Raw genomic sequence first — 25,795 nt, forward strand, 5'->3', positions numbered from 1 at the left:
TAGCAGTCGTGACGGAATGGCACATGCGTGTCTATAATGACAGTAACAACACACACTGCAATGTGCGCTTCAGGAGTTAGTCGCCACCCAAACATCTAAATGCGCAATTAAGTCAATTAAGCATTCAAACAAATAAATTAAAATTAGTGATATCTTTTCATTCAGACCAAATATGAGTACAAGTATACGTGCAATATGCCATTACGACTGGCACGTGATGGAAATTTGTTTCATGTTGAACAAATATTGTTTAAAATGCAAAAGCATAAACTTTTTGTGAACATGGCGTTTAGATATGTGTCATTCAAATGAAACCATTCGCCACTACAAGAGGTGGCAAATTCCAGGTCCAGAAATCAAAATGCCTGCCACACTTTGGCTTTACGTGCTTCTGCTCAAGTGGCAGGTCTAGTCACTACTGACATTTTCACATCTAACAACACAATTTGTCAAAGTCTTGCCTTTCATTTCACACAGAAAGCAGTCCATGCGTGACCTGTAAATTTAGTTGCTTGGTGTCGCAGCTTGAACACTAGGGGTCAGTATGTACACGAAGTAAACGCAGCGGGTACATAAACACACACCATATACACGTTCATTTAATTTTCAGGGTGAAATTCGGATTATTAAAGTAATGCAGCACTGACGCAGGCTGGGCTGCAAGCTGGGGCCTGTCGAGGGACTTGGAAAGATGGCACCACTGCTTTTACTGGATTCTAGCGACATCTAGTGGCCATTGTATACATCGCAAATACAGCGTGTGTGGCCACCACTGACGCCCCGCCTACATCGTCCTCTGATTGGCTAGCACACTTCCTGTTTCATAACTCAACAACGTGCCTGTTACCAAACAAATCGAGTACCAACAAGGATCGGTCGAGAGGAATAAAAGACGACTTTGTGTTGGATTTATTGACGTTGAATTTTTTTTTTTTTCACGGTCAGTTTGTGTTCACGTTGACAAATTAATAGTGGCAGCAACTGGTTCAATCGCTGCATTTTAAAATGTAAAATTTGAAATGTCTGCATTGAGTCTTCATGTCACCCACGAAGCATAGCAAGCAGGTTTTAAATCGTTTTTAAATACCTATGCAAGTTTAAATACTTTTGTTGGCGAAAGTGTAAATCAGAGAAAATATCAATAAAATTAACTTGATATTTTTCTTCAGATTAACTGATCTACTAGGAACATTATATTTATTTTTATTTATCTTAAAAAAATATTTGATGTAAATGTTACAAAAGAAAATAACCAATTTGAAATAGCTTGTTCTACAGCCCTTGAAACTACGTTCACCCATAATAATGAATGTAACCATTTTGTTCCATAATAGACATGCCAGACTTTTGCTATTCAATAATTGTTTTGGAGATGGTGCCGGTGTAACGGATCTTGTGGTTACTACAGTTCTAACAGTGACATATCTTCATTGCATTTTGTGACTATTTGACAGTTCTCACTTCATTGTATCTTGTGAACACAGACATGGGGCACACATGCATCCACTGGTTCCGTAAAGGTCTGCGGCTGCACGACAACCCGGCTCTGATGGCCGCTCTGAAGGATTGCAAGGAGCTCTACCCGGTGTTCATCCTTGATCCAAATCTCCTTGACAAGAAAACGGTGGGCATCAACCGCTGGAGATTCCTGCTGGGGGCGCTCAAAGACTTAGACTTCAGCCTCAGGCAACTCAACTCCAGGTAGATACAATCAGCATTACCACTATGATCATCCTAGTGACTAATATGTTTTCGGTCTTTGCTTTAGGCTATTTGTTGTCAGAGGCAAGCCAGAGGAGATGTTCCCCAAACTGTTCAACAAATGGCAAATAACAAAGTTGTCGTACGAGTATGACACAGAGCCTTACAGCTTGTCCCGTGACCAGAAGGTGGCCACACTAGCCAAAGAACACAGCGTGGAAGTCCTTTATAGAGTGTCCCACACACTTTATGACATAAACAGGTGCTTGCGCTTCTCCCCCTTTTATTCAATGCAGAAACATGTTGGTCCATCTCAATACTCATTTTAGGAGTTCAATTAAAAAGTACAACTTATTTAATACACTTACCACACAGTGAAATATTTGTCACTTTTGTTTTTACATTTTGATGCACTTTGATGAACTCTTATTTATTCATGATAGTTTTTCTTCAGCATTTACGAATATAAATATTTAAATAAACACATTGTTATTGTTATATTTATGATTATACTCACAAATGCACAATAGTTTTTCATCCCACGCATTTTCTAGCGGATTTAGATCTGGGCTCTGGCAAATTTTTCAATAGCCACTTTAAAACCAGGTAGTTCTACCTCCTCAGATGTTTCAGTCTCAAAAATGAAATCCAACAATATATACTGAATGTGTTTTCCCAGAATCATTGAGGAAAATAATGGCAAAGCTTCCCTCGTATACAAGCGCATGCAGGCAATAGTGAAGACCCTCGGCCCGCCGAAGAAGCCAATCCCTGCTCCCACTGCAGAGGACATGAAAGGTATGGAAGCGTTTTTAATTTTCATGCAATAAACGCAGCACAATAAGTAATGAGGGTATATCGTCAAAGGTGTGAAGACCCCTCATTCTGAAGATGACGCAAACAAATATGCGATCCCGTCGCTGGATGAGCTCGGTCATGATATAGCGGAACTCGGAGAGGAACCTTTCCCAGGAGGAGAACAAGAAGCTTTGAGGCGACTAGAGGAAAATATGCAAAATACTGTAATCCTCATCTTCATTTTGCAAGTTTACATATCATCACTTTGTAACCAAAAAAAAGTCACATTTTTCTTAATGTTGTTCATATTCAGTAATGTGCAAGTGTGTGTGCCGACAGGGATGGGTGTGCGGCTTTGAGAAACCTCAGACGTCTCCCAACTCTTTGAGCCCGAGCACCACGGTCCTCAGCCCTTACGTCACATTAGGGTGCCTGTCTGCACGCACGTTCTGGTGGAGGTTGACCGAAGTCTACCAGGGGGTGAGTATCAATTTGCTAATTGTCAACCTTAATTCAAGTTAAGGTTTGGCTAACCTTTGATTTTCAAATTGTCTTGCAGAAAAAGCATTCCGATCCACCAGTGTCCCTGCACGGACAGTTACTGTGGCGAGAATTCTTCTACACGGCCAGTGTCGGCGTCCCGAACTTCAACAAGATGGAGGGCAATCCTGCTTGCATTCAAATAGACTGGGACACAAACAATGACTACCTGACCGCTTGGAGGGAGGTACGATCATCACGTCTGACTACCACGTCACTTTCTTGCATGTCGTCACGAGGGCCTTTATTTTGTCAAGGCTCGGACTGGTTACCCCTTCATTGACGCCATCATGACCCAACTTCGACGAGAAGGATGGATCCATCACCTGGCCAGACATGCTGTGGCCTGCTTTCTCACAAGAGGAGATCTGTGGATCAGCTGGGAGGAAGGGCAGAAGGTAAACCTATCAAACCACATTTGAACCTCTCCTAGAAATTCATATCTATATTTACTGAAGGTGTTTGAGGAGCTGCTGTTAGACGGCGACTGGGCTCTCAATGCGGGCAACTGGCAGTGGCTCTCAGCCAGCACATTCTTCCACCAGTACTTCAGGGTCTACTCTCCTGTGGCTTTCGGCAGGAAGACTGACAAAGATGGAGACTACATCAAGTATGAATATCTTTTTTTTTTATTGTTTATAATTATTTGTAAATAAATAAATATTTTTATTATAATATTTTAATTATAATAATTTTATTATTATTTTGTTTTATTAAAAATTTTACAATATTTTTTTTTTAAATGTAGGAAGAAGCCAGAGTATCTCCAAGAGAACTCATGTTAGCTCAAAACTAAACAAAGTGTCACCATTTTTTGCTCATATCTGCAATCTTTTCAGGAAGTACCTTCCAATCTTGAAGAAATTCCCCACTGAGTACATCTACGAGCCTTGGAAAGCTCCAAGTAGTGTACAGAAGGCAGCAGGGTGCATTGTGGGTAAGGATTATCCGCTTCCCATTGTGGACCATAAAATCATCAGCAAGAAGAACTTAAATAGGATGAAGTCGGCCTACGCCAAGAGGTCCGTCGACACTGAAGAATCGCCCAGCAAGAAAGAAGGTGCTCATTTTAACATGCTCACAGAACATATGCAATATTTTCTTTTGGTCATATAACGTATTTCCCTTCTGTTGCTTTGTCTTGCAGGTGTGAAGCGAAAGGCGCCCTCCGTTGTGGAAATGTTGAACAAAAAAGCAAAGAAATAAGTCAAGCTAACAGTCCTTTAGTTAGCTATTCTTTTAATAGGTTACATTGGTTTAGTTGTTTACATTGGTTATACTGTTAAGTGCTTGTTTTTGTTGGTATTTTGATATGCATGTCTCTTAATACCTTTGTAGATGTTTGGAGTTATTGGTGTACTGTGGAAAAGTCATGTTTACTTTTATTCTCGCCATACTGGAATGTTCGGGCCGACATTTGTATTAAAAGACATGACATGCTTTTTTCAATTAAGTATCTTTTATGGTCATTTGACTTTTTTTTTTTTTTTCCCCAAATCTAAAAGATCCTCAAAAATAGAAAAACTAAAATCTCAATTGATGGTGAGGTAGTATTGATTGTTTGCAAAGGGCTTAGTCACCTACTGGCTTTAAAATTAGTTACAAGCCTCTAACAAGTTGTACTAGTGTCAGAAGGGGAGATGCAATGGTGTAGAAAAACCTGATTGCTTTATTTAACTCAAGTGACGCAATCATTAAGAGTGTGCCGGCATCCCTTATGTGTGTGTGTGTGAGTGCGTCAGCTGTCCCGGCAAATCAAGCGTTCTCCCGTTGCCGCTTCCTTGGACCTGACACCGGTGTGAATATCCAGAAGATGATGTCAAAGCCGAGCACAGTTTCCATAGAGACGCATCAAACAAGAAAACAGTGTTGCATGCATGTGAGTGCCCCCCCCCCCCCCTTTCCTCTTCCTCTTTTCACCCTCCCTGTTTATCTGCGTCGACACGTCACAATTGCAAACATTTGGAAGCGTGGCGCTTGGATCAGTGGGACAGCGTGTCCTCAAGCAGCTGTTGTTTCCTGTATGGCGGATAGATAGGAGAGAATAGTGGACCTCTTCGCTTACTCATCATCATCGCTCACAGTGGGGAGGGGGAGATTTCCGCTGCTTGTTGGACACCACTATTTTAAAGCAAGAGATTATTGAGTTTGCTTAAAGTGTATGAATGCATTTGCAGACAAGATTATCCATCAGAGTTTCAGATTGTGGAGTCCAGCACAGAGATAAATGTGGGTGTTTAATTGTCCAGAAAAATGAAACCACGCTGACGTTAGTTCTCTCTGATCCGTCAAGGTCAAAAGACTTTATTTTGCTTGGAGGCTGACACTTGAGATATTTCGTGTCGTCGCTTTTTGCTTTACAATTTTGTTGTTGGCATGTTTATAAAAATTCTTACAGATTGCGACCGCATTCCTCAAGGCCTTTAATTTGAGGTATGACTTCATTTGATTTATTGTGAATGCATTTTCAATTTCAATCTTTTTTTTTTTTTTTTAACCTAACATCAAGTAAATCTTTATCGTTTCGACGCATTTGGGGCGTCATAACATGACCTCATGAAGTGGCACCAAAGTGTGATGATGTGACCTTTGCACACATCCCAAACAACAGTCCCTTGCAAACGTGGTCTTGTCTGTCATCCCCCACCTATAAATCTGCTCTGCTAAGCCACAGTGAGATTTGGAGTGGCGGCTATACATAGATCATCACGAGGCAACAACCATTGATGTCGAAAGTGTGACTTCATACAACTTCAGGTTTGATACGAAAAATATTTTTACATATCTGGGGAGTCGTTATTGATGATGGTTGGAGTGATCTTAAAACCCGTTATAGCCATTTAATTTTTTCCAGTTATGCATTTGAGCATTAAATTCACAATGACGTCATCTCAGCTTTCACAGCATCCAATCAGATTTCTCATCACAGCCACAAGGGGGCATATTTCCACATTATTTTGTATCATCACATATCTCACATTCTTGCCAGAATTTCACAACCTCGCGAGCCAAGACAGCCATTTTTCATTACAAAAAAAAAATCTCACTAAATACCTCCAAACAAATGGCCTTGTCCTTTTTGCAGAATTTGATTTATCTGTCCTGCTACCAAACAAGCTTTTAAAAATGAATTCTGAGTAGGTGTCAACTTGTTAATCGTAACAATAACATAATAATAATCAACTAGATTTGTACTGGGCAAGGCATCAAAATATTTGTAACAGGTCTGGGGAACACTTAACTCAGGTTAACAAGTTTTCAAAACAACCAAGGCTTGAAAGAAAAAAAAATATCTAGCCAAGGATTCCAATTGGTGGACTAGATTGTGGTTCCTCGTGTTTGTTTAGACAGGAACGCTGCTCACATTACCTCTGTAATGTTTCCACACTCCGAACCTTTGATCCATCCGTACACACCCTGTCTGAAATATCTCCACCATGATGAGGTAACCCTGCTCACAAAATAAAATGGCAGCTGTTTGCCGCAGTGCAGACCACTCTAAGAGCAGACCACTCAAATCGTGACATCGCTCCAATAATTGAAAATTGTCGCCTAACTTCATTTAGTACCTCTCGAGGGAGAAAAGGACTCCTTAATTCTTCATGTCATGCATGCAAGTCCAAAGAGGGTCTGTGTGTGGGTCATGATGAGAAGCTCATGCATGCAGTCATTAGTGAGTTGTACCCTTATAGGGATGTTCTATTTCAATTGTTTTTTTCCTTTGGGATACAAAATGAAGCCTGAGGATGGAGCACTTTTTTTCCACTGTATCACATATCGGATTTTCTTTTTTTTTTTTACAACAAATATGCATGTGACTTGACTTTCACATTTAAATGATTATTTCCTCTTCTGCAGGGTTGACGTGCCGCCTGGTGCATCCTATTGTGTACGGGGTGCGGTGCAGGCAGGTTGGGTGGGAAAGTGTGATGCACTCTTGTGCCTATTTGAGGGCCCACTAAAAATAGTGCGGCAGCCGCCTGTGTACGCATGCTCTTGTCTGATTGGAAATCACAGAGCCTCAAGTCAGAGCTGTGGGGCATCTGTCAAAGAGGGACGTGCGTGACCTCTTCCACGGTGAGTGCACTGCATTAAGGATACTTGCACATGGCGCTGATTTGATCTGATGTTTGGCTTCATTTAGCATGTTATTCCCTTGCAGCTGCCATCGAAAGTAACTTGAAGGAATTTAAGGAAGATTTTTGGGAGAAGAGAACTTTGACGGTCATTGAAATGGGTTCGCGGCGGACAATGTCACGCTCCCATTCGGATAGCGGAAGATCCGGCCAAGGGAACGGGAGCACTGGCAATAACCGGCCTGGAGGTTGCAGCTACCTCTCCAACGTCCGGCCAGAGAACAGGTACAGTGGGATGTGACGTTATGCAGGAGAGACTCTTTTGGAGCCCATGTACTACTCGGGCCTAACAGAGACCACATGCAATGAGAATATAAAGAAAATATTTTGCTGGAATCGAACCGGAGGCTCTTGCAACATAATTTGGTCTATTTCCAATTTTTTCAGAAAAAGTGGAGAAATAATTCAATGCTCTATTGAATTGGAAATTTGGCAAACTAAAAGAAAAATGCTTGAAAAATAAATCCCGAATTTCTTTTTCCATAAATTTAAAATATGAATAAAATATATAAATATAAACAACAGACCAGCTATTTATGCTTCAAGACGCCGTTCATTAAAGCCAATTAGCAGTAGTGTTTACTACGTATTTAGTCATTGCTTAATCAAACAGCAACATCAAGTGGTGCCTAGAGGCCAAAGGCTATGCACATATAGACGCTTTAAAAGCATATTTATGTCATGTTTGGTTTGCTCACTTATGAGTAGCCTGCAATGAGCTGTGGAAATGAGCACTGACCCCAACACCAAGGGGGAGAGCAACACCAAACATGGCTCAGTGGCATCACATGAAAAAAACACAAGTGTGAGCATGTGTGTGTGGAGCCATAATGAGATATGGTCCAAATGTTGTATTATGTGGTTTTTTTTTTTAATGAAACATGATTTCTTTGTATTATTTTGGATCAAAACAGAAAAGTTTCGAAATCCACATAGCCAGCAGATGTTATTGCGGTGATAAGAGTTAGCAGGATATTCTAATCATCCAGGTCAAGTCAACCTTGGTGGAGATCTGAGCTCGACTAAAAGTATTGAAAGTCTTCTCTCTGCATAGGAGCACACTCTGCAGCGTGATAGCTCAACTGACACAGGAAACGCAGCCCGCCTTCCTGACCACTCTCAAGTCCAGAGCCGTGTCAGAGAGCAGCAACGTCAAGTTCTTCTGTGTGGTGACCGGTGAGCAGCCACATTTGTCAAGGGTGACATATGAGCTAAATTGGGATAACATATTTAATCAGGAAATAATAACTGTAAGACTTGTTTTAAACCACCATACTTTGGTGTAATATGCAAAAAAATATATTTATACACTTTATATATTTTTATCATTATTTGTAGTAGTAGTAGGAGTAGTAGTAATATTTTTTTTTTGTCTTACAGGTTATCCTATCCCTCAACTAACTTGGTATAAGGATGATAAACAGTTGGACAGATTCTGTGGACTTCCGAAATATGAAATATTTCGTAATGGGCAAACCCATTCTCTGCATATTTACAAGTATGTATACTTATTGTCCAGCCTAGAAAAAAATTGTTTGGAGCAAACACAGTTTCAACAACTTAAAAATCAGCTAAACCTAAAATATTTTGTTGAATTTCTCAACATAAAATTTGATTGGTTTGCCGTGAAATTTTGGGTTCACTCTGATTGCCCAAAATTTGAATAGTCTTCTCCTTGCAGCTGCACAGTGGAGGACGCAGCCATCTACCAGGTATCGGCCAGTAACAGCAAAGGCATCGTATCGTGCTCCGGAGTTCTGGAGGTGGGTGTAATGAACGAGTTCAAGATCCACCAGCGTTACTTTGCCAAGATCAAGCAGAAGGCGGATGGCCGTGGCAAAGAGACCGACGGCAAGGAGAACCAGGAGCCCATTCGTACCATCAGCCCGGAACGCTCGCTGAGGAAACGCCGCTCCACCATGGAACCCTTCTTGAGCACGCCCAGCTCCACAGAGGATGACGTCAACAAGGAGTTAATTCCATCCGTTTGTGAGGATTCAAAGGTTAGATTGGAGGAACCATCAGAAGAACCGGTGGAGGAGAAGCCTTCTACTAAAACGTGTACAAAAACAAATAATGAGAACGCAAACGTGGGTGGCACTGCCAAGACTCCCTTTGTCAAGAAGAAGATCAAAATTTGCTCCAGAGGTGAGAGGACGCCTGAGGAGATGAGAAAGACCAGCTCGGAGGAGCTCATGGAAGTGGAGAGTTGCAAAAACATGACGGAACGTCCAAACAGAGCCACTTTGGGGAAACTGTTAAGGAAGAAAAGCTCGGAGGCGCTTCGCTCTCCAGAAAGTGCAAGGAAAGACAAGGAAAGTGTACTTAAACGTGACGAGAAAGTGTTGGGGAAGAACCCTCGCATGCCCTCCAGACTTCAAAATTCACCTCAACAGCCTTCCAGCTTAGTCACGCAGCACACAGCTGACCCTGGATGTGTGGATGGAGTCCTCAAAAACAAGACTGCTTTACCTGAGAAGATGCCAGATCAGCCGCCACAAAAGGAAACAAAAACGAAGCAAAAGAATCCATCCACGCAGAGTGAGGTGAGCTTTTTTTTTTTTCTCTCCTCCCATGAGCTCATGGGAGCATCATGCCAGCCAACACAAGCTGCTGCTATTTATAGCAACAAAATGTTAGCGCACTCCAGTCCCAATGGAGCTCGATGATGCACTTCTGTTTACACATGCAACAGGCTGGCAATGAGAAGAAAAATCTCAGCATTACTTTTCTTAATGAGACCCTCGAAATCATTCGCTCCCATTGACGGCTATAGACGTCCATTTTAACTCGGCTGGCAGTGAATGACTTATGAATTAACGTGGGGACCATGGACAGTATTGCGTCATACCGAGAGTTGCTCCCAATATGCTGCTTATCTTATTTCGGTATGACAGCATTAGGCGAAAATACTAACTCCAACCTGCTCAAATTTAAAAACAAATTAATTTTTAGTCACTGCCTCATCTCAGACTGAGATGTTACAAAGAGTATGAATTTTGCAGGGTCATCATTTACAAGACTATAATTATTGTTGTAATTATCAGACAAATTTGTTTTGCCTTTCTATGATTAGAAATGTTTTTTCCAGGCAAGCGCTAACGCAACCACAGCTACTGACATCAGTGAGACAAAAGGCAGCTCCACTGAAGTGCCTCTCAAAATGATTGACATTCCATTGTAATCACACGTCAACACAAAATTGACCTGAGATTTTCCAGATTAGATTGAGGGGAAAACATGCGCAACAAATTAAACAAATAATTGTCATAATACAGTCGAGCAATCAACACGGAAGCATTTAAAAGCTTTGGAGTTCACTTTTTGCAGCACAAAAACCGTGAACATTATTAGCCTAGCTTATCTCATCTATTTTGGAATGTCTTGTGACTCAGGGAACCTTTCTTGCTAATTATAAAAGGGGGTATAGCTCATGCTCAGACGTGATGTGGATTTGACACTGTCTGGCGCACAACTCAGAGAGCCGATACGCACAACTCGTCACCTTTTTGTAACTCAACAGGAATGAATTTTAAATGTAGCACAAGCAATATTATTTGTAATAATGGATCAGAATATTGCTGCAATATAAAACTCTTGACGGTGATACCATTACTGAGCTCGTGAATACATTTGTGGACCATCTTCACTGTCTCAACTTACTTTGGCAGACCAACTGTTGAGCTTATTCTAAATCAGACTATATTTCTATTCCAGTGTTTACGTAAGTTGCGCCTGTCACTAGGTTATCTCTGCCCACTAGAAACATGGTTGCTGTGCAAATGTGCCCAACACGGGGCGCCAAGGATTAGAAGTGAGAAGTGTCCTGGCAGTCTTGGTATGACAGAAAAAATATGATATTCTTTATGAATCTATATGAATCAATACGTGTATATAATGCTAATAATGGCAAACAAAAATACACGTACGTATGAGCATATCTGAATACACATATTACAGAATGGATAAACATTTCAGATTCATATTCAAGTATTTATTGTCACAGAGGAATGACAAAATTGCATTTGGAGCATCCATTGTGCTATTTGAGTGGGACATATAAATCATGAGAATTGTGTTGGAAAAAGAAACAAATCACTACATGAATAGAATAGAAAAAAAAATGATGCCGCAAGTGCCATTCCATAAAAGCATATGCCACAAGTGTCTGATATTTTATATACCGTATTTTCCGCACTATAAGGCGCACCTAAAAACCTCAAATTTTCTCAAAAGCCGACAGTGCGCCTTATAATCCGGTGCGCCTTATATATGGACCAATATTGAGCCACTACAGCAGGCGTGTCCAAATATACTTATATATAGACAAAGTTTTAAAATGGGCCATTCATTGAAGGTGCGCCTTATAATCCGGTGCGCCTTATATATGGACAAAGTTTTAAAATGGGCCATTCATTGAAGGTGCGCCTTATAATCCGGTGCGCCTTATAGTGCGGAAACTACGGTAATCTACAGTCGTCTGTCATTCCAGGTTTGTCTGTTTGTTGCTGGTTACACTATTGTTGTTGTTGGAGTTACACGTTTACCCATGTACTGTACAGCCAGGGATAAAGTATCATTAGTATTTACAGCCTGGCAACATGTGCTTGAATTGTTTTCCAAGGTTACACAGGCCCCTACATGGAAGAGTAGGAATGATGCACCTGTCAACCTGGAGCCTCCACCTGACCGGCGTCTGGCAGCAGCAGATGCACAACCACAGCGTAAACCCCCATCGAAAGGAGAAGCTGCAACAAACGACGTCCGGCTCCATTTCGTCGCACCAAAATCACCACAACACAGACAGCATCATTCCAAGGGATTAAGGGAAAGCCAAACGGTCTTACAAAAATCGCATCCCCTTTCATTTGCAGACCGACAAAGCCAAGCTGATTTAGTAGCAAAGAGTTCTGAACGGACAGAAGCACAAGGTTTTAAGAAGGTAGACAGTAAAGAGGGTAACAGAGCAGTGGTGAGAAAAGAGAAGATAACTGAAACAGCTGTTGCACCTAAGATTCAAAAACCAGAACAAAAGAACGATAAAATAGCTAACGAAGCTAATCCCATGGTTGCGTCTCATAAAGATAAAAAAGTGTCTAGTTTAAAACCCAACTCGGAATTACAGACTGAAGTTGAAACTGCTGGGCCATACCAAAAAAATCCCAGTTTACATGAGCAGCAAGCCACTGACTTCCAAGAAATCCCCAAACCTGTCACCAGAGTTGTATCTGTTGCAGAACTTATGAGAGCCCAAATAAAGGCTCTTGAGTCTGCGGCAACAAGTCCTGCTAAAGACATTTCTGCAGACTCTGGATCACGTACCGCTGTGGGTGACAAATCTCAAAACCTTGATCAAAGTAAGATTACCATTCAAGAGAGGACGTCAGTACCTGACATCAAACCCAGCAAAAATGTTGATTCTGCCACACCAAGGGAACATCTTGCACAACAAAGCCATCTAGGAGAGAAGATTTCTCAAAAGGATCGTAGTCCTTCATCTGCCATTGGTTCCCTCAGCATAGAATGCCATCATGATGTCATAGCCTTTCCTTCAAATAAGTACTGTTCTGATCCTGTGAATCCACAGATTTCAACTAAAGGGAGTAAGTCAGTACCTGATAGCATACCTGAGAATCATGTTGATCAAACATCTCCAAAGGATCATCTTGCGACGCAAAGTCATCCTGGAAACAAAAGGACTTTTGAAGAAGATCCGAGTCTTTGTCCTTCATCTGTCATTGATCCCCTGAGCATGGAACGGAACCGAGATGCGACAAACAATACCCAGGCAGGTCTTTCAAAGGAATGTTCTGATCCCATGAACACAAAAGAGATTGGAACTCAAGGGAGAAAGTCAGCACCTGATGGCATACCTCAGAATCATGTTGATCGAACCTCTCCAAAGGAAAACCTTATGACACAAAATCATCTTGGGAAGAAAAGGGCTTTTCAAGATCTTAGTCTTTGTCCTTCATCTGTCATTGATCCCCTTGGCATGGAAGCAAATGGAGATGTGACAAATTTAAATAACTACTCTTCTGTTCCCGTAAATTCTAAAGAGGTGGAAACTCAACTGAGGAAGTCAGTACCTGATAGCACACCTAAAAAAATTGTTGATGCAACCCCTCCAAACGAACATCTTGTAACGCAAAATAATCTGGGAAAGAGTAGTACTCATCAGGAAGATCCAAGTCCCTCCCCTTCATCTGTTATCGATCCCTTCAGCATAAAATGCAATGAAGATGTTGCAGTCATTCCCCTTGCAGGTTCTTCAAAAACGTCTGATCCTGTAAATCACAAGAAGAAAGCAACTCAAAGACCAACATCGAACGGCAAAAGTGATCAAGGCAAAGACTTGGGTCTTGTGGAAAAGTTCATCCCAGATATTAAATTTGATGCTGAAATTCAACAGGGAACAGATAAAAATACTTCCCAAACACTGATAAGGGAAAACAGTCCAGTCAGTTGTTCACAGGGTATGCTGAAAGTTCCCAGTACAAGTGTTCAGGGTGAAGATTTAAGTCCCGAAGCCAGTCCGGTATTGCAGAAAGGAGATTGTGATTCTTTTCTTACTCCTGCAACTCCTCAAGAATTGGCCTCAGGGGCCCGTCGTAAGATCCTTACTTCTACTTCCAAGGACAAACCAGAGGAGACCAATTTACCATCTGATCACCAACCTGCGAAGGAAGAGTTTTCCCCACTGAGCAGCACGCTTTCCACCAGTCCTGGATCAGACTCTTCTCAGCGGTCACCTCTTCTTCAGCAGAACAACGATACATCTCCTGTAGAAAAGCGATCGCCGATGCTGGGAAGAAAGAATATGACCGTTGTGACTAACACATCAAGCCAACCATCCAATGAGGACATCCAAAATGAGAAAACCGAGAAGGACAGACGGGATCCATGCAAAGGTAAAGAAGATGAATGGTAGTCCAAAAGAATTTAGTGTTATGCCTTTTAATAAGTACAAGTTTCTTCATTTTAGCCCCTCAAGTTATCCGGAAGATCCGCAGTGAAAGTTTTGCTGATGCCATGGGACACCTTAAACTGTGGTGCCAGTTCTTCAACATTCTAACCGACTCAACCATCACTTGGTACAGAGATCAACTGGAGATTGCCCGGATTAAAAAAAGGTATGAAGAATATAAACGTCTTGGAAAAAACGACGACCGATCTCAGTGTTTGTCTCAGTGCGGCGGATGAAAGCCAGGTCAATCTGGCCATCGTTCAAGCGTCAAGTAAAGACACTGGAATTTACAAATGTATTATCACAAATGACTACGGAAGTGACTCAACTGACTTTCTACTTGGGCCAGACAGTATGTATCTCATTTGCATATTATTAAGTCAACTATTTAGCTGCAACAAAACTCAAAACTCTCCAAATGTGTTTCAGGCTTGGCAGGGATTTCCCTTCGTATGGACCACAGTGGTAAGATCAGATCTTAGCATTGAATACAACCAAAAGTTGAATGCATTTCCAACTATTATGTTCTGTCATCAAGTTGGAGAAGAAATCGAAATGGCGCCACTGGTGTTCAGCAAAGGTCTGGCTGACAGTGGTGTCTGGGGCAGCAAGTTGTTTGGTCGTGTGATGGTCCACAAATCCTGTATTGGCAAAGGCTGTGCCAACAAAGTCTGGAGGGCTCAAGTCATCTATGGCCTTGAGCCTGTGTTTGAGTCTGGTCATACGTGTATCCTCAAAGCCCAACGCCACATTGCTTATGGTGGCAAGGAGGAACACTACCTCACAGACAGGAACTTGGACTTAGTCAAGCAGGTGTGTCTCTCTGCCGAATTGAAATTTTCTAAGTAATTCGGACCTGATATTTTCCATTGTTCTGCATACAGGAATGTAAAATTCAAAATTTGGCTCGTGAGTACTGCAAAATCTTCTCTGCAGAGGCAAGAGTCATTGAGAACTTTGGGCAACCTCTCGAGTGAGTTTGACTTTGGGCTCTCCGTACTGTAAATGTGAAAATTGTGGTATGGTTAGCACATCTACCTCACAGTCAAAAGGTCTTGGGTTCAAATTTCTTCTCAGTCGTTCCTGGATAGACTTGACATGTTCTCCATATCGCTGGTCTTTGCTTTGACATTCACTTAACACCGATCCTGAACAAACCAGGGTCATCCCTGTCTACTTGATGTATCGGCCAGCAAACACCGTCCCCTATGCCACCGTGGAGGCTGACCTGGCTGGAGTCTATCGGAAATATGTCGTGGTGGATCATGCGGGGAAGATTGAGATGAAAGCCATTTCAGAGGTAGAGCTGAAGTGTTGTGCTCTGCAGCACTGGATCTTTCAATGGACCAATGGGAACCTGCTCATCACCCAACTCGAAGGTAAACTGTGATACTTTGTGTGTGTTTATGACATCATTGGTCCTAAGAAATTGAAAAAAAAAAAAAAAGCTAGTATTTTGACTGGGGTTCTATCGACGTTGAGGCTGCTTAAAGCGTTTTGTTCTTTATTGCTGTCATCTAGAAACTATCGTGACAGCCCCAGATGAAAGTGTACAAACACTTTTGATCGTTACCGGCTTAGATTTTGAAAGTTGTTTTGCAAAATGTGTTGCTCTGCTGTCTAAACTGCTACCGAAATCCTTTCAGATGTGAATGAATTGTAGAAACCATAACTACACTGTTGTTTTTTTTTCAGGGGTTGATACAAAGATCACCAACATTGGAGTTGCAGTCAAATACACAGGGTTAGTCAACGAATGATTCACGTTAAATGATTTTACTTCAAATATATCTTTTCGACTCATCATATACTGTTGTTGTTGCTGCAGATATCAGAACCTCCAAATGGAAGGCAAACCTCAAATATTTGAAGGATTTGTCTCACAGCACCAGTGCAACTACTTCTGCGGTCTTCTGGGCTTGAGGTCACTGAAACTTTTGGACTCTTTAATGGCACCAGCCAAGCCCAAAGGCTCCAGGAGCCCATTATTGCAACGTAAGAGTCAGGCTCCTGGCTCATGCAGCCCACAGGCTGGTCGGAGAGTAACCGGCAGCCCCCGCATGCCCAGGAAGGCTGAGCAAGATGCTCCAAAATGCCTCAAAGCTACTGTTGAAGTCTAGCATTACAAATCATGATTTTACCACCATTCCGTGTCTTTACTTCATTTTGTTTTACTACATTTACGTCAATTAATCAACTCTCTGGACCACTTCATCGTAAACAGTTCGTCGTGGCAAACCTGAAGTCAAGCCAACTTTGGAATGAGCAACAACAGAGCTTTTGAACATCTTGTAGAAAGTATTCCCATAAATTACAAAGAATAACTAGTAGTAGTCGTAGTAGCTACGCTAGCTTTCAGTTTATCTAGCAACGCCACTGCAGTGAGAATGTCTCACCAAATCTTCTTGTCATTTCTACGACACTAAGATACATATATTTTAAAAACACTTGTCTATCTCACTTTCAACTTGGCGCTGTTGCCGGTTGGCACGAATTGTTTGTTATACTGTTATACGCTTCTGTCGTTTTGAGTTAGCTTGCCCACAGATTGGCTATCGGCGCGTTTCATGTGACAACCAGAGTTCAAGGCTTGTGGATTAAAAGAAAATGTTATAAATATTGAACACGTTAACCGTTATTAACATAAAGTCACCTTTTGTACAGCGAGAAGCCAACCAAGCGGAAATGTAAACATTGTGTTGTCATATGACACAGATGTACAGTGACACGCATTCTCATTGTATATGTTGCTGGTTGTAAAATAAAACAAAGCCGTGTGTATAAAAAGAGCAATTATCCAGTTCTCTTATCATATCTTGTCCTAGTTTTTGCACATATTTTCGTTTGCATACATTGAAGTTCCTCATGGCTTTGTTTACTTCCTTATTTAGCTTAAACTATTTATTTAGATGAAAAAGCTGCGCCAACATTGTGCCAGTGAGGTGCCTTGGCTAAATTTGGAGATTGGCGTGTTGGGCCCCAATGTGTGTGTTTACAATGCAAAAGGTTAACCTCATCATGATAATCACTTGTGATTCGTTGGTCATTAGTGAGTCATCCTTTATGTAAGAGCTTCAGCGTGACCACTTCATGTTATCTTGACCAAAAAAGTTCACTTGTTGTTATTTATGATGATGCCCAGCCACCCGGGTGTCACATCGTTTCAACACAACAAAGACTTGCGTTTGGCACGTCAACAAGTTTCTCTTAAGTTTTTTTTTTTTATTCATCCTTTAACTCGATGTTATCTTGTGTCAATTCTAAGTTTGTAACAATGGAAATGTGACTGGGACCGGATAAGACACTCCTGCCACCTACTGTTTGTTCAGTCATCTGGAAAGTTAAAAAAAAAAAAAAGTTACTTATTTGGTGAGGAGTGGGGGATATTTTTGAAGAAATTAATAGAAAAAAAAAACAAGGGATAATGCAACAAATACAACAGGACTCTTGATAATGTAACTTGGTGTGCCAATAATTTGAAATAAAATGAATGAATCAAGATTTTCCAAATTTCATTTAGATGCAAAAATTTTTGGGGACTACTGTATCCATCAGTTTGATTTATCTTGTTGTTCAACAATATGTTTATCGTTGCTTTTAATACCTCGATTAACGTATTTAGCAATTAAGAACCAGAGTGTGCCACAAGCTATACAACCCCAATAATTAATATATTGTTAAAACACTGTCAATCAAAAACTGAACCGACTGCATATTTGTGTGCAGTTTTTCATTTACATTTCCCATTTACTCCATTCACAAGATTTATTCATATTGTCCATGTCTGTTTAAACAAGTCTGAGTGGAAAATCGTCAAACAATGAAGTATTGAGAATAATCTTCCCGCATATCATTACGTAGGAAGCTGTTAGTGAAGCGGAAGAAATTAAAGAGGAAAAGTTGCTGTGGCACGAGCAGCTCTGACGGAATGTAATGAAGACATCACTCGGGACAATCTGAACATTAAGTCTCTATTATAAGAGCAGCAAATGAGTGAATTGCCAGTCATCAACTGACGACATTCTATGTTTAACAAGGCCTAATGTGTATTTTGCCACTCTGAGCACAGATTTGTGACACACCAAGTTAGGAGGTGGTGAAAATACCCTGAGCTTATTAGCATGTCATTTGGGTCCGCTTCTTTTTTTTTTAATTTTAACAGATAACACCAACAATAGACGCACGCTGAAGTTGATGTTCCATCCACAAGACAGAGCTGACCAGCGTGTTATGACGAGAGTCCTCTCCGAGGGCCTCGCCTCGCTTTTTGTTGTCTCGCTGACCTTAATTAGCATTGGCGCTAGGTGTTAGCATTTAGGCGGACGAGATGAAAAACATCACAGGCGGCTAAATGCCACAGACGAGCTGGCATTTGAGCAAAGTTTTATCTGCAAAAAGTCGCTTTTGTCTACGATGAATACAAGACATCGCACATCATTGCCTGAATTTTGAGCGCCTAATCACTGCACGCACTTTTAGACAATTCACCTTCTCTCAATAACAATCATTCACTTTTACAGGTCGTATGAATGAATGACTTGAATTTGGAATTACACTCCCCTCCAAAAGTATTTCAAGAGTTAGTCAACTTCCCAATGGCTTATTTTTCACCCATATAATGCGAAATAAGGTTTTCTTTCCATAACCTTGCTTGTACTCAGCCGAGGCTTGTGAACAAATGCCGAAAGAGCAGCTAATGTGACGTATTGTAAAAGAGACATAGAGCGCATGTGTTTATTATGTGTATGGAACATGACATGAATTTTAATGGAGTGTAAAGTCATCGCAAATCAACTGTGAAATTCTGTTCAGTGTTATGGCCTTGACACATTCACATGCAGCAGCCCATTGGCGGACATGTCTGTTATGTTAACCGGGATTGAAGTGCATGAATGCATGAATGGAAATGTGTGATTTTAACTACTTACATGGATATCTCCTAAGGCCGAACAGTCCCAATTTAGAAGCAAAAGTAATGCTAAGTGTGTGTGAGGGCACACATTCTTGCAATTTTAGCATTAAAATCATTGTTAACCAGAAGCTGCACCAACTTTAATGGGTTCTTTCATGGCCAAGTTAAAAGCACATGCAAAAACCATGAAAACGTTACTTCTTTTGTTTGTAAAAATATGGTAACGATACATAAACTGTAACACCTACCTTATACTAAATTTCAATCATAATGATACTGAGTACAATATTTAACAGAAAATGATAAAAACTGCTTTTTGGGGAAATTGAAGGCCTTAAAATATGTTATATTTTTAAAGTATATTATTACAAACAAATTAACAGAAACCACGTGTGTAAATTCAGATGGTAGTCAGTGTGACAGTCGCAAATTATTTTTTTTACAAGCAATGATATATTGTTAGTCACCTCAATACTTCCCCTAAGGAAATTACATTGTCTCAATGACAGAACATAAACGTGACTATAATTACATTTGTTTTTCCTTCATCAGGTTAAATAAACATAATTTATTTTCTGCTCTCTGTTTATTACCCTCTTAATTAAACTGACATAATTTATCATTTTGCCATGGTTGTTTTCATAGATGGGGGGATGTTTGCTTTTTGATACAAGATGGTTAATTATTATTAAACACCACGACCTTTGTTGCTTTGTCAGCTTTGAATTGGTATTGCTTGTGAGCAAGCGATATGATTAATATTTTTTCTCAAGTCAATTTTTTGGGGATTTAGTTAACTCTAATTGGAGCGGATAAAATGTTTTTCATTTAATTCAACAGTTAATTCACCTCTAATAAAACAAAATATTGACATTAACTATTGCAGCTTTTTGAGGTCTCTCTCCCCCCCACCCCGCACCGTATCCCGAAGTGACAACTCAACATAGCGTGCGCAAGTAGGCGGGACTTCCGGTTGTAGCCCGCACCCGGAAGACGAAGACAGAATGCGAGTTGTTCAAGCGCTTGACGCCGCATCCATATGCTCCCCCCCAAAACACGTTTTCATGTGAATTTCCTATTTTTTAAATGCTCTTATCATTTTCCACGATGTTATCGTTTGATTTCCTTGATGACGTGCGTCGCATGAACAAGCGACAGGTGGGTATAACGGCGTCGCTTTGATTCTTTGTGGAGGCAACGAGACCCTTTGGGCACTTGGCTAACGGTCGCTAGCCGCCGACACACTTTCAAAAAAAAACTACAAACTTCTCGGTGTTTTTTTTATCAAGATAATTATTCGATAGTGTGAAGTGAAAATGAAGTCGTCGAGCCGGTTTGAGCAACAACTAGCTAGCTACCGTCTACATTATTGGTAACTTCATTGAGCATCAATGAATCGTATAAGTTTTGTCAAAACAGAGGTGCGCAAATGGGTCCACCATCTATTTTATTGATGTGAATTGTCTTTGAAAAACAAGTTGTAAGCATAATGTTACACATTGAAAGTCATTTAAACAGTTAGTACAAAGTAATAAGCATAAATATAGATAAGATCTTGTGTTTTGATTCAGTTCATGATTTTTTTTCCATATCAAACCAGTACAATACAGAAATGAACGGACCCTAAAAAGGCAGCGTGAGGTAGTTGTAAAGCAAGACCTGCTGCTAGTGTGTAATATTAAATGTAATGATATTTTCTTTTATGTCAATGTGAACAATACATTTTCATAACCGCTTCTGAATAAATAAACGGTTAACTGTGCATGTGTGTCGCAGCTCTATTACCAAGTGCTAAACTTTGGTATGATAGTTTCATCGGCTTTGATGATCTGGAAGGGTCTGATGGTGGTCACTGGCAGCGAGAGTCCCATCGTTGTCGTTCTCAGGTACGTCTGGAAAAGCTTTCTTTTTTTTTTTGCCTCACAGTTCAAATGTGGTGTTAATTGTTAGCTGTTGTAGTTGAGCGTGCTCTTTCTGGCTTATTTCAGTGGTAGTATGGAGCCGGCTTTCCACAGAGGAGACCTTCTCTTCCTCACCAACCGCGTGGAGGACCCCATCCGGGTGGGAGAAATCGTGGTCTTCAGGATAGAAGGCCGAGAGATCCCAATAGTACACAGAGTCTTAAAACTTCATGAAAAGTATGACTGACTTAAGAAAAACAAAACAATGCAGACATCAGGGACTAAAATCATGCTTGTGTTTCCAGGGAAAATGGAGACATTAAGTTCTTGACCAAAGGGGACAATAACGCTGTGGATGACCGAGGTCTATACAAACAGGGACAACACTGGCTGGAGAAGAAGGATGTGGTGGGACGAGCGCGGGGGTAACTGAAGCGCACGCACACACTGACATTCGTCTGTCAAAATACACAAATGATAAATGATCTCCTGCAAATGCTGAGCATGCCTTTGGTTACCATGGCTACCGTGGCTACTTAGTCTCTTTGACTTTGTCGCTATATTTATCAACTTTTATCAGCCCCGAGAAAAAAATTAAATTGAAAGTTTGTGTCAAAGTTATTCGTCTGCGGATGTTCCACTGTACATTTTGTTTCATATCAGCACTTCGCTGCAAGGTCAACAGCGTCAGGGTTTAAGCGTCTGTGATTGTCAATTATTAACTTCCATCAAATGAGGTTTGGATTAAGGGTAGATACAGCCTCTTCACACACGTTTTCCATTATGCACAAGAAGCGAATCAAGGGGAGTCCTATGTTCATCACCTCTTGATGTGCCCTACCTTGCTTGCTCATTTTATTTGACCCCTTAAAAGGAATTTCCCAAAGCCTCGTGACTGATGCAAGTCCACAAGGCTTTCATCTTGGCTGCCCTTGATCAAGTCAAGGATTGTTTGTCATCAGTGTGGAGCTGACTCAGTCGTTGTCTTTTCCGCAGGTTTGTGCCATACATTGGAATCGTCACCATCCTCATGAACGACTACCCCAAGTTCAAAGTAGGTTTCAACCACTTCTTGGCCAACTTAATGGAAGCCTCAGTGTAATTTTCTCATGTGTCTGTCCTGTCTATGCGCAGTACGCCGTTCTCTTCATGTTGGGTCTCTTCGTGTTGATCCACCGGGAGTGAAGTCTATGTCCAGGAAAGAGAAGAAGAAAAAAACCCCACACGCAAGTCATGATGCCTCTAATACAGCAATTAAGTTTCGCTCTGTCCAATTTTTCTTTTTGTACCATTTGTTAGAGCATTTTTTAAGAGTGGGAATAGCTTTAAGATATTTTTGTGAGGGAACAAGACTATTATTATTTTCTCATGGAGAATTCTTAAACATGGTTTAAGCACTGTTTTTTCTTGTCCACTTATTGTCTTTGGAAAAAACAGATGTGAAGTATTTTATGACAGTACAAACATTAAATATGGAATCTGGTTACCATCCAATATAATTTTGCTTTGTTGCACCAACATTGTTGCCATAAATGTCAGTCATTTATTTGAAAGAGTTTCAGACTTCAATTCGTGCTCTCACATTTGGAGCAAAATTGCTTAGCAGTTTTGTTCTCTCTCACACGGTTTTTCTTTTCCATGTTTTGCCACATTCCCCCCCGGGACGCTAGATAATTTGGACACCGTCTCAAGCGACCTTCACACCTACATCTGCAGATACTTTTCCCTAAAAAAAAAAAACACCATCAAATGTTATAAAAGCTAATGAAGCTAAGCAGTTCGATGAAACTGTGAACTTGTTGCCAAATATGACCCGATGGGTCCCACAGTCTTCCAATTGAGCTGACATTCAGCAGTGCGTGTGTACGTGTGAGAGAATGTCAAAGGTTATTTAAAGAGCAAGCTGAAAGTTGCCAGTTTATCACCTTCAGAGCATCAGAGTCTGTGTGTGTCTTCAACAGCTCTTTGCATCCAACGTGCTGAGGAGAGCAGCATGTTGCAACCACTCCAGTATCATGTGGCTCATTGTGTCAAAGCCAGTCAGGGACCCTGGCAACAAATGCTCATTAGGTGGGAGTGATACAAATTAGCCATGGATACTGTCTATATATAGCAACAAGTGGACAATTTGCAATCAATTTTTTTGCTTCAGGAATGTGTTAATTATGGTTTTCAGTCATATTTTCCTACTCTACTGCCTTCCAACACGCATGTCATCTTCAATGAGATCTGCGTCCATAGGTTTGACAACATGAGTCAGTGGTTGTCTGTGCACCGTTCCGCTTACTCAAATGTCAGCTGGGATAGGCTCCTGCTCACCTTGGCCGAACGTAACAATGCTCCCACCCCTCTGCAAGTCCTCACCTTCACAAGGTAATCAAGTTGAATGGCACTTTATCAGAAAATGCTAATCTGTTCCACCCACAAAACTCAATGCAGCTCTGCTTACCTTAAAACCACCACTGTTGCCTACCCAAGGTGGAAGTGGCTGGCTAACCATGACACATTTTTAGAACTAATAAGTCTATCGCTAGTTGTGTAAATGTTCTGATTTTATAAAAGCGTGGGCTAAAAAAAAAAATGATGCTGTGTGTAAAACTATTCATGATATGCACATCATCATCATCAGCAAAAGGGGAGGGGCCAAGCCAGGAGTGCCTATAAAAGTGGGAATGATGGGAGACACACACATACGCTAACATAGTGGTGCACTATGAAGGGTTTGACAGTGAACAACGTGTGCTGGTGTGGCTTCTTGACTTATCTTGTCGTCTTCTCTCTCGCTCCTGTCAGCACAGCGGTCAGCTTCGATCTCACTGAGCTGAGGAATAAAGTGGCCAAAATTAAAGTGAATCCCAGAGGGAACCTTTGGGCAACAGGTAAGAGAGCAAGTGTTTATTAATTATGTAATAGTGACATTGATTTTGTATAGGAGCCAAAAGTACAGTATTGTCAAAATTGTATTAAGTCAATTGTTTTTATATTTTTTTAACTCTGTTCTTTAACTGTGTTCTGTACTTTAGTGATAACAGCAAATTGAAAAAAAAAGCTATTGAATTTTTTTTTTTTTTTTTATTGATGACTGCCTTTGATACATTTATGAGCATGTTAAAAGACAAAAACGATTTTATTATTAGTTTAGCACATATGTTACTTAAGTTTCTTATGAATAGATTTTATTTTTTAATAATGCACAATTCACAGTTGAGGAGACTTTTTATTCAACATAATTTATATGCATGCTAAATATATTTCTGCATACTGGATATACTTCGGTCCGCTATTTAGAAAATTCTTAAAATATGATTCAATATTTTTACAATTGACCATTTCTGACCTAATTGGCATTTTTTATTAACATATTAAAATATGACTCAATATTTTTACAACAGACAATTTCTAACCTCATTGGCATTTTTTATTGTTCACAGTTTTATGTCATTAATTTAATGTTTTATGTCATGATTGGTGATTTTGTTTGGTTTGGTTCTATTAAATACTTTTGATTCCATATGCCTTGTTTTTTGCCACGACCACTACAACAACCTGCAAATTGTGACAGTTTTGTGCTCTGAGTTGAATAGTGGAATGATGATTTGTGTTTGTTAAGGGCACTTCATGGGCAAGAAGAGTGTGATGGAAACCCCGCTGCTGTCTTCCACCGAGGAACGGGGTGTGGGACCCTTGGACGACACCCAGGGGCGCAGCGGCCTCAGCGAGCTTTTCCAGCACTTCCTGCGGGTGGCCATGCAAGCGCAGGTGGACTCACAAGAGAGCCGCTTAAAAACTCTGGTGAGGTCTCTTGCTTTAAATTATGCGATAAAAGGATGCTACATTTGAATGCTGTTGTTTTTTCCCCTCAAATTATTTTTATTTTCCCAATTTTCAGGATTTCCCCCAAGAATTTGTGTGAATATTTGTTTTCATTTTTTTCCCCAAATATTTTACAGTTTCTCCCTAGTACTTAATATTATATAATATGATAGTATATTATCTTTTTTTTTTTTCGCTGAATATTTACGTCTGTGACTCTTGCAGGATTCAGAGATGCTGAATCGGATTTTGGAGATCTACACACAAAGAAAGTGACACACGTGATGGCCATTAAGGACAGTCCACTGCTCACAATGATTGTAATCTACTCATTTTTGTGCCATTCACAATTTTCATTTATTGTTTTGTTTCCCCCCAAACGCTTCAATATTTGGTCTTGCTTGCTTACTTGTAGTCAATAAAATTCACAGTTCCACTGCTCTCTGCTGACATGCAGCAAAAACAAGACCTCAAAGGAGTATGACATCATCAACACATATTGCGTGAGACATATGCAAAATACGACGTACATAAATGTAGTCTGATTATTTGAATCACGTTTCTACTTGCCCAAATATGTTGTATGAAATCAAGAGAGAGCGAGAGCTCATGCTTGAAAGGTTATTGCAATAATTGGACATCATGCAGTAAAGATTTTATTCACCCTTATCCTATGTTCATTTCGGAGGCTTTAGTTTCTATTTAACTGGCTGCTGTGCTCATCTCATTTATATACTACACTTTGTGAGGATATTGGGATGAAATGGAAACATGTTAATATAAAAATATAAACTCATGAATGGATCAAAAGGATTGTAGTACTTTTTGCTCTTTCTTCTATATGAACCCAGTATAAATATTGCAGAAGCATTTCTAGAAAATGGATGGATGGGTATTTTTGTAATGTTGCAACTATCTTCGCCCACACAACTCAAGCCAACAAACAATGTCATGCTAATTGATGCAAACGTAAAAGTAAGTTGCAAAAAGGTGACACAGATATATGGGGAAACTTTTAACTCAGTCA

General features: G+C 40.5%; 4 protein-coding genes and 1 long non-coding RNA gene across 7 annotated transcripts; 4 read left to right on the forward strand and 1 right to left on the reverse strand.

The window, feature by feature from the left end:
* The first annotated feature begins 818 nt into the window (after positions 1-818).
* cry5 (cryptochrome circadian regulator 5) lies at positions 819-4,492 on the forward strand. 2 transcript variants are annotated; one of them, XM_037247475.1, is made up of 11 exons: positions 819-901; positions 1,453-1,701; positions 1,769-1,963; positions 2,381-2,499; positions 2,569-2,723; positions 2,839-2,979; positions 3,059-3,226; positions 3,297-3,437; positions 3,498-3,649; positions 3,879-4,099; positions 4,187-4,492. In XM_037247475.1, exons 2-11 carry the CDS (start codon positions 1,487-1,489, stop codon positions 4,243-4,245), a joined length of 1,566 nt encoding a protein of 521 aa, XP_037103370.1. In that variant the 5' UTR covers positions 819-901; positions 1,453-1,486; the 3' UTR covers positions 4,246-4,492. The 2 variants fall into 2 exon arrangements, with proteins under 2 accessions (XP_037103370.1, XP_037103371.1); XM_037247476.1 differs by having other exon boundaries at positions 827-900; positions 1,482-1,701.
* A 2,447-nt stretch (positions 4,493-6,939) lies between these two features.
* Positions 6,940-16,929, forward strand: alpk3b (alpha-kinase 3b). The gene is made up of 14 exons (XM_037247914.1): positions 6,940-7,116; positions 7,202-7,400; positions 8,230-8,351; positions 8,556-8,673; positions 8,857-9,721; positions 11,800-14,086; positions 14,161-14,308; positions 14,367-14,494; positions 14,572-14,607; positions 14,681-14,955; positions 15,027-15,115; positions 15,304-15,521; positions 15,838-15,886; positions 15,971-16,929. Exons 2-14 carry the CDS (start codon positions 7,273-7,275, stop codon positions 16,260-16,262), a joined length of 4,755 nt encoding a protein of 1,584 aa, XP_037103809.1. The 5' UTR covers positions 6,940-7,116; positions 7,202-7,272; the 3' UTR covers positions 16,263-16,929.
* Positions 16,930-20,026: 3,097 nt separating this feature from the next.
* On the forward strand, positions 20,027-22,173 carry sec11a (SEC11 homolog A, signal peptidase complex subunit). The gene is made up of 6 exons (XM_037247828.1): positions 20,027-20,212; positions 20,831-20,940; positions 21,043-21,192; positions 21,261-21,380; positions 21,952-22,009; positions 22,090-22,173. The coding sequence occupies exons 1-6, from the start codon at positions 20,141-20,143 to the stop codon at positions 22,138-22,140; spliced, it is 561 nt and encodes a 186-aa protein (XP_037103723.1). The 5' UTR covers positions 20,027-20,140; the 3' UTR covers positions 22,141-22,173.
* Positions 22,174-22,323: 150 nt separating this feature from the next.
* On the reverse strand, positions 22,324-23,003 carry LOC119120694. The gene is made up of 2 exons (XR_005097567.1): positions 22,881-23,003; positions 22,324-22,681 (listed from the first exon to the last, which is right to left on the reverse strand). It is a non-coding gene; the product is annotated as an uncharacterized LOC119120694 (long non-coding RNA).
* Positions 22,987-25,234, forward strand: nmbb (neuromedin Bb). 2 transcript variants are annotated; one of them, XM_037247829.1, is made up of 4 exons: positions 22,987-23,328; positions 23,749-23,834; positions 24,566-24,747; positions 24,994-25,234. In XM_037247829.1, exons 1-4 carry the CDS (start codon positions 23,207-23,209, stop codon positions 25,042-25,044), a joined length of 441 nt encoding a protein of 146 aa, XP_037103724.1. In that variant the 5' UTR covers positions 22,987-23,206; the 3' UTR covers positions 25,045-25,234. The 2 variants fall into 2 exon arrangements, with proteins under 2 accessions (XP_037103724.1, XP_037103725.1); XM_037247830.1 differs by lacking the exon at positions 22,987-23,328 and having other exon boundaries at positions 23,660-23,834.
* The last annotated feature ends 561 nt before the right edge of the window (positions 25,235-25,795 follow it).

The sequence above is a fragment of the Syngnathus acus genome, chromosome 3 (assembly GCF_901709675.1).
Source record: "Syngnathus acus chromosome 3, fSynAcu1.2, whole genome shotgun sequence".
Lineage (NCBI taxonomy): Eukaryota > Metazoa > Chordata > Actinopteri > Syngnathiformes > Syngnathidae > Syngnathus > Syngnathus acus.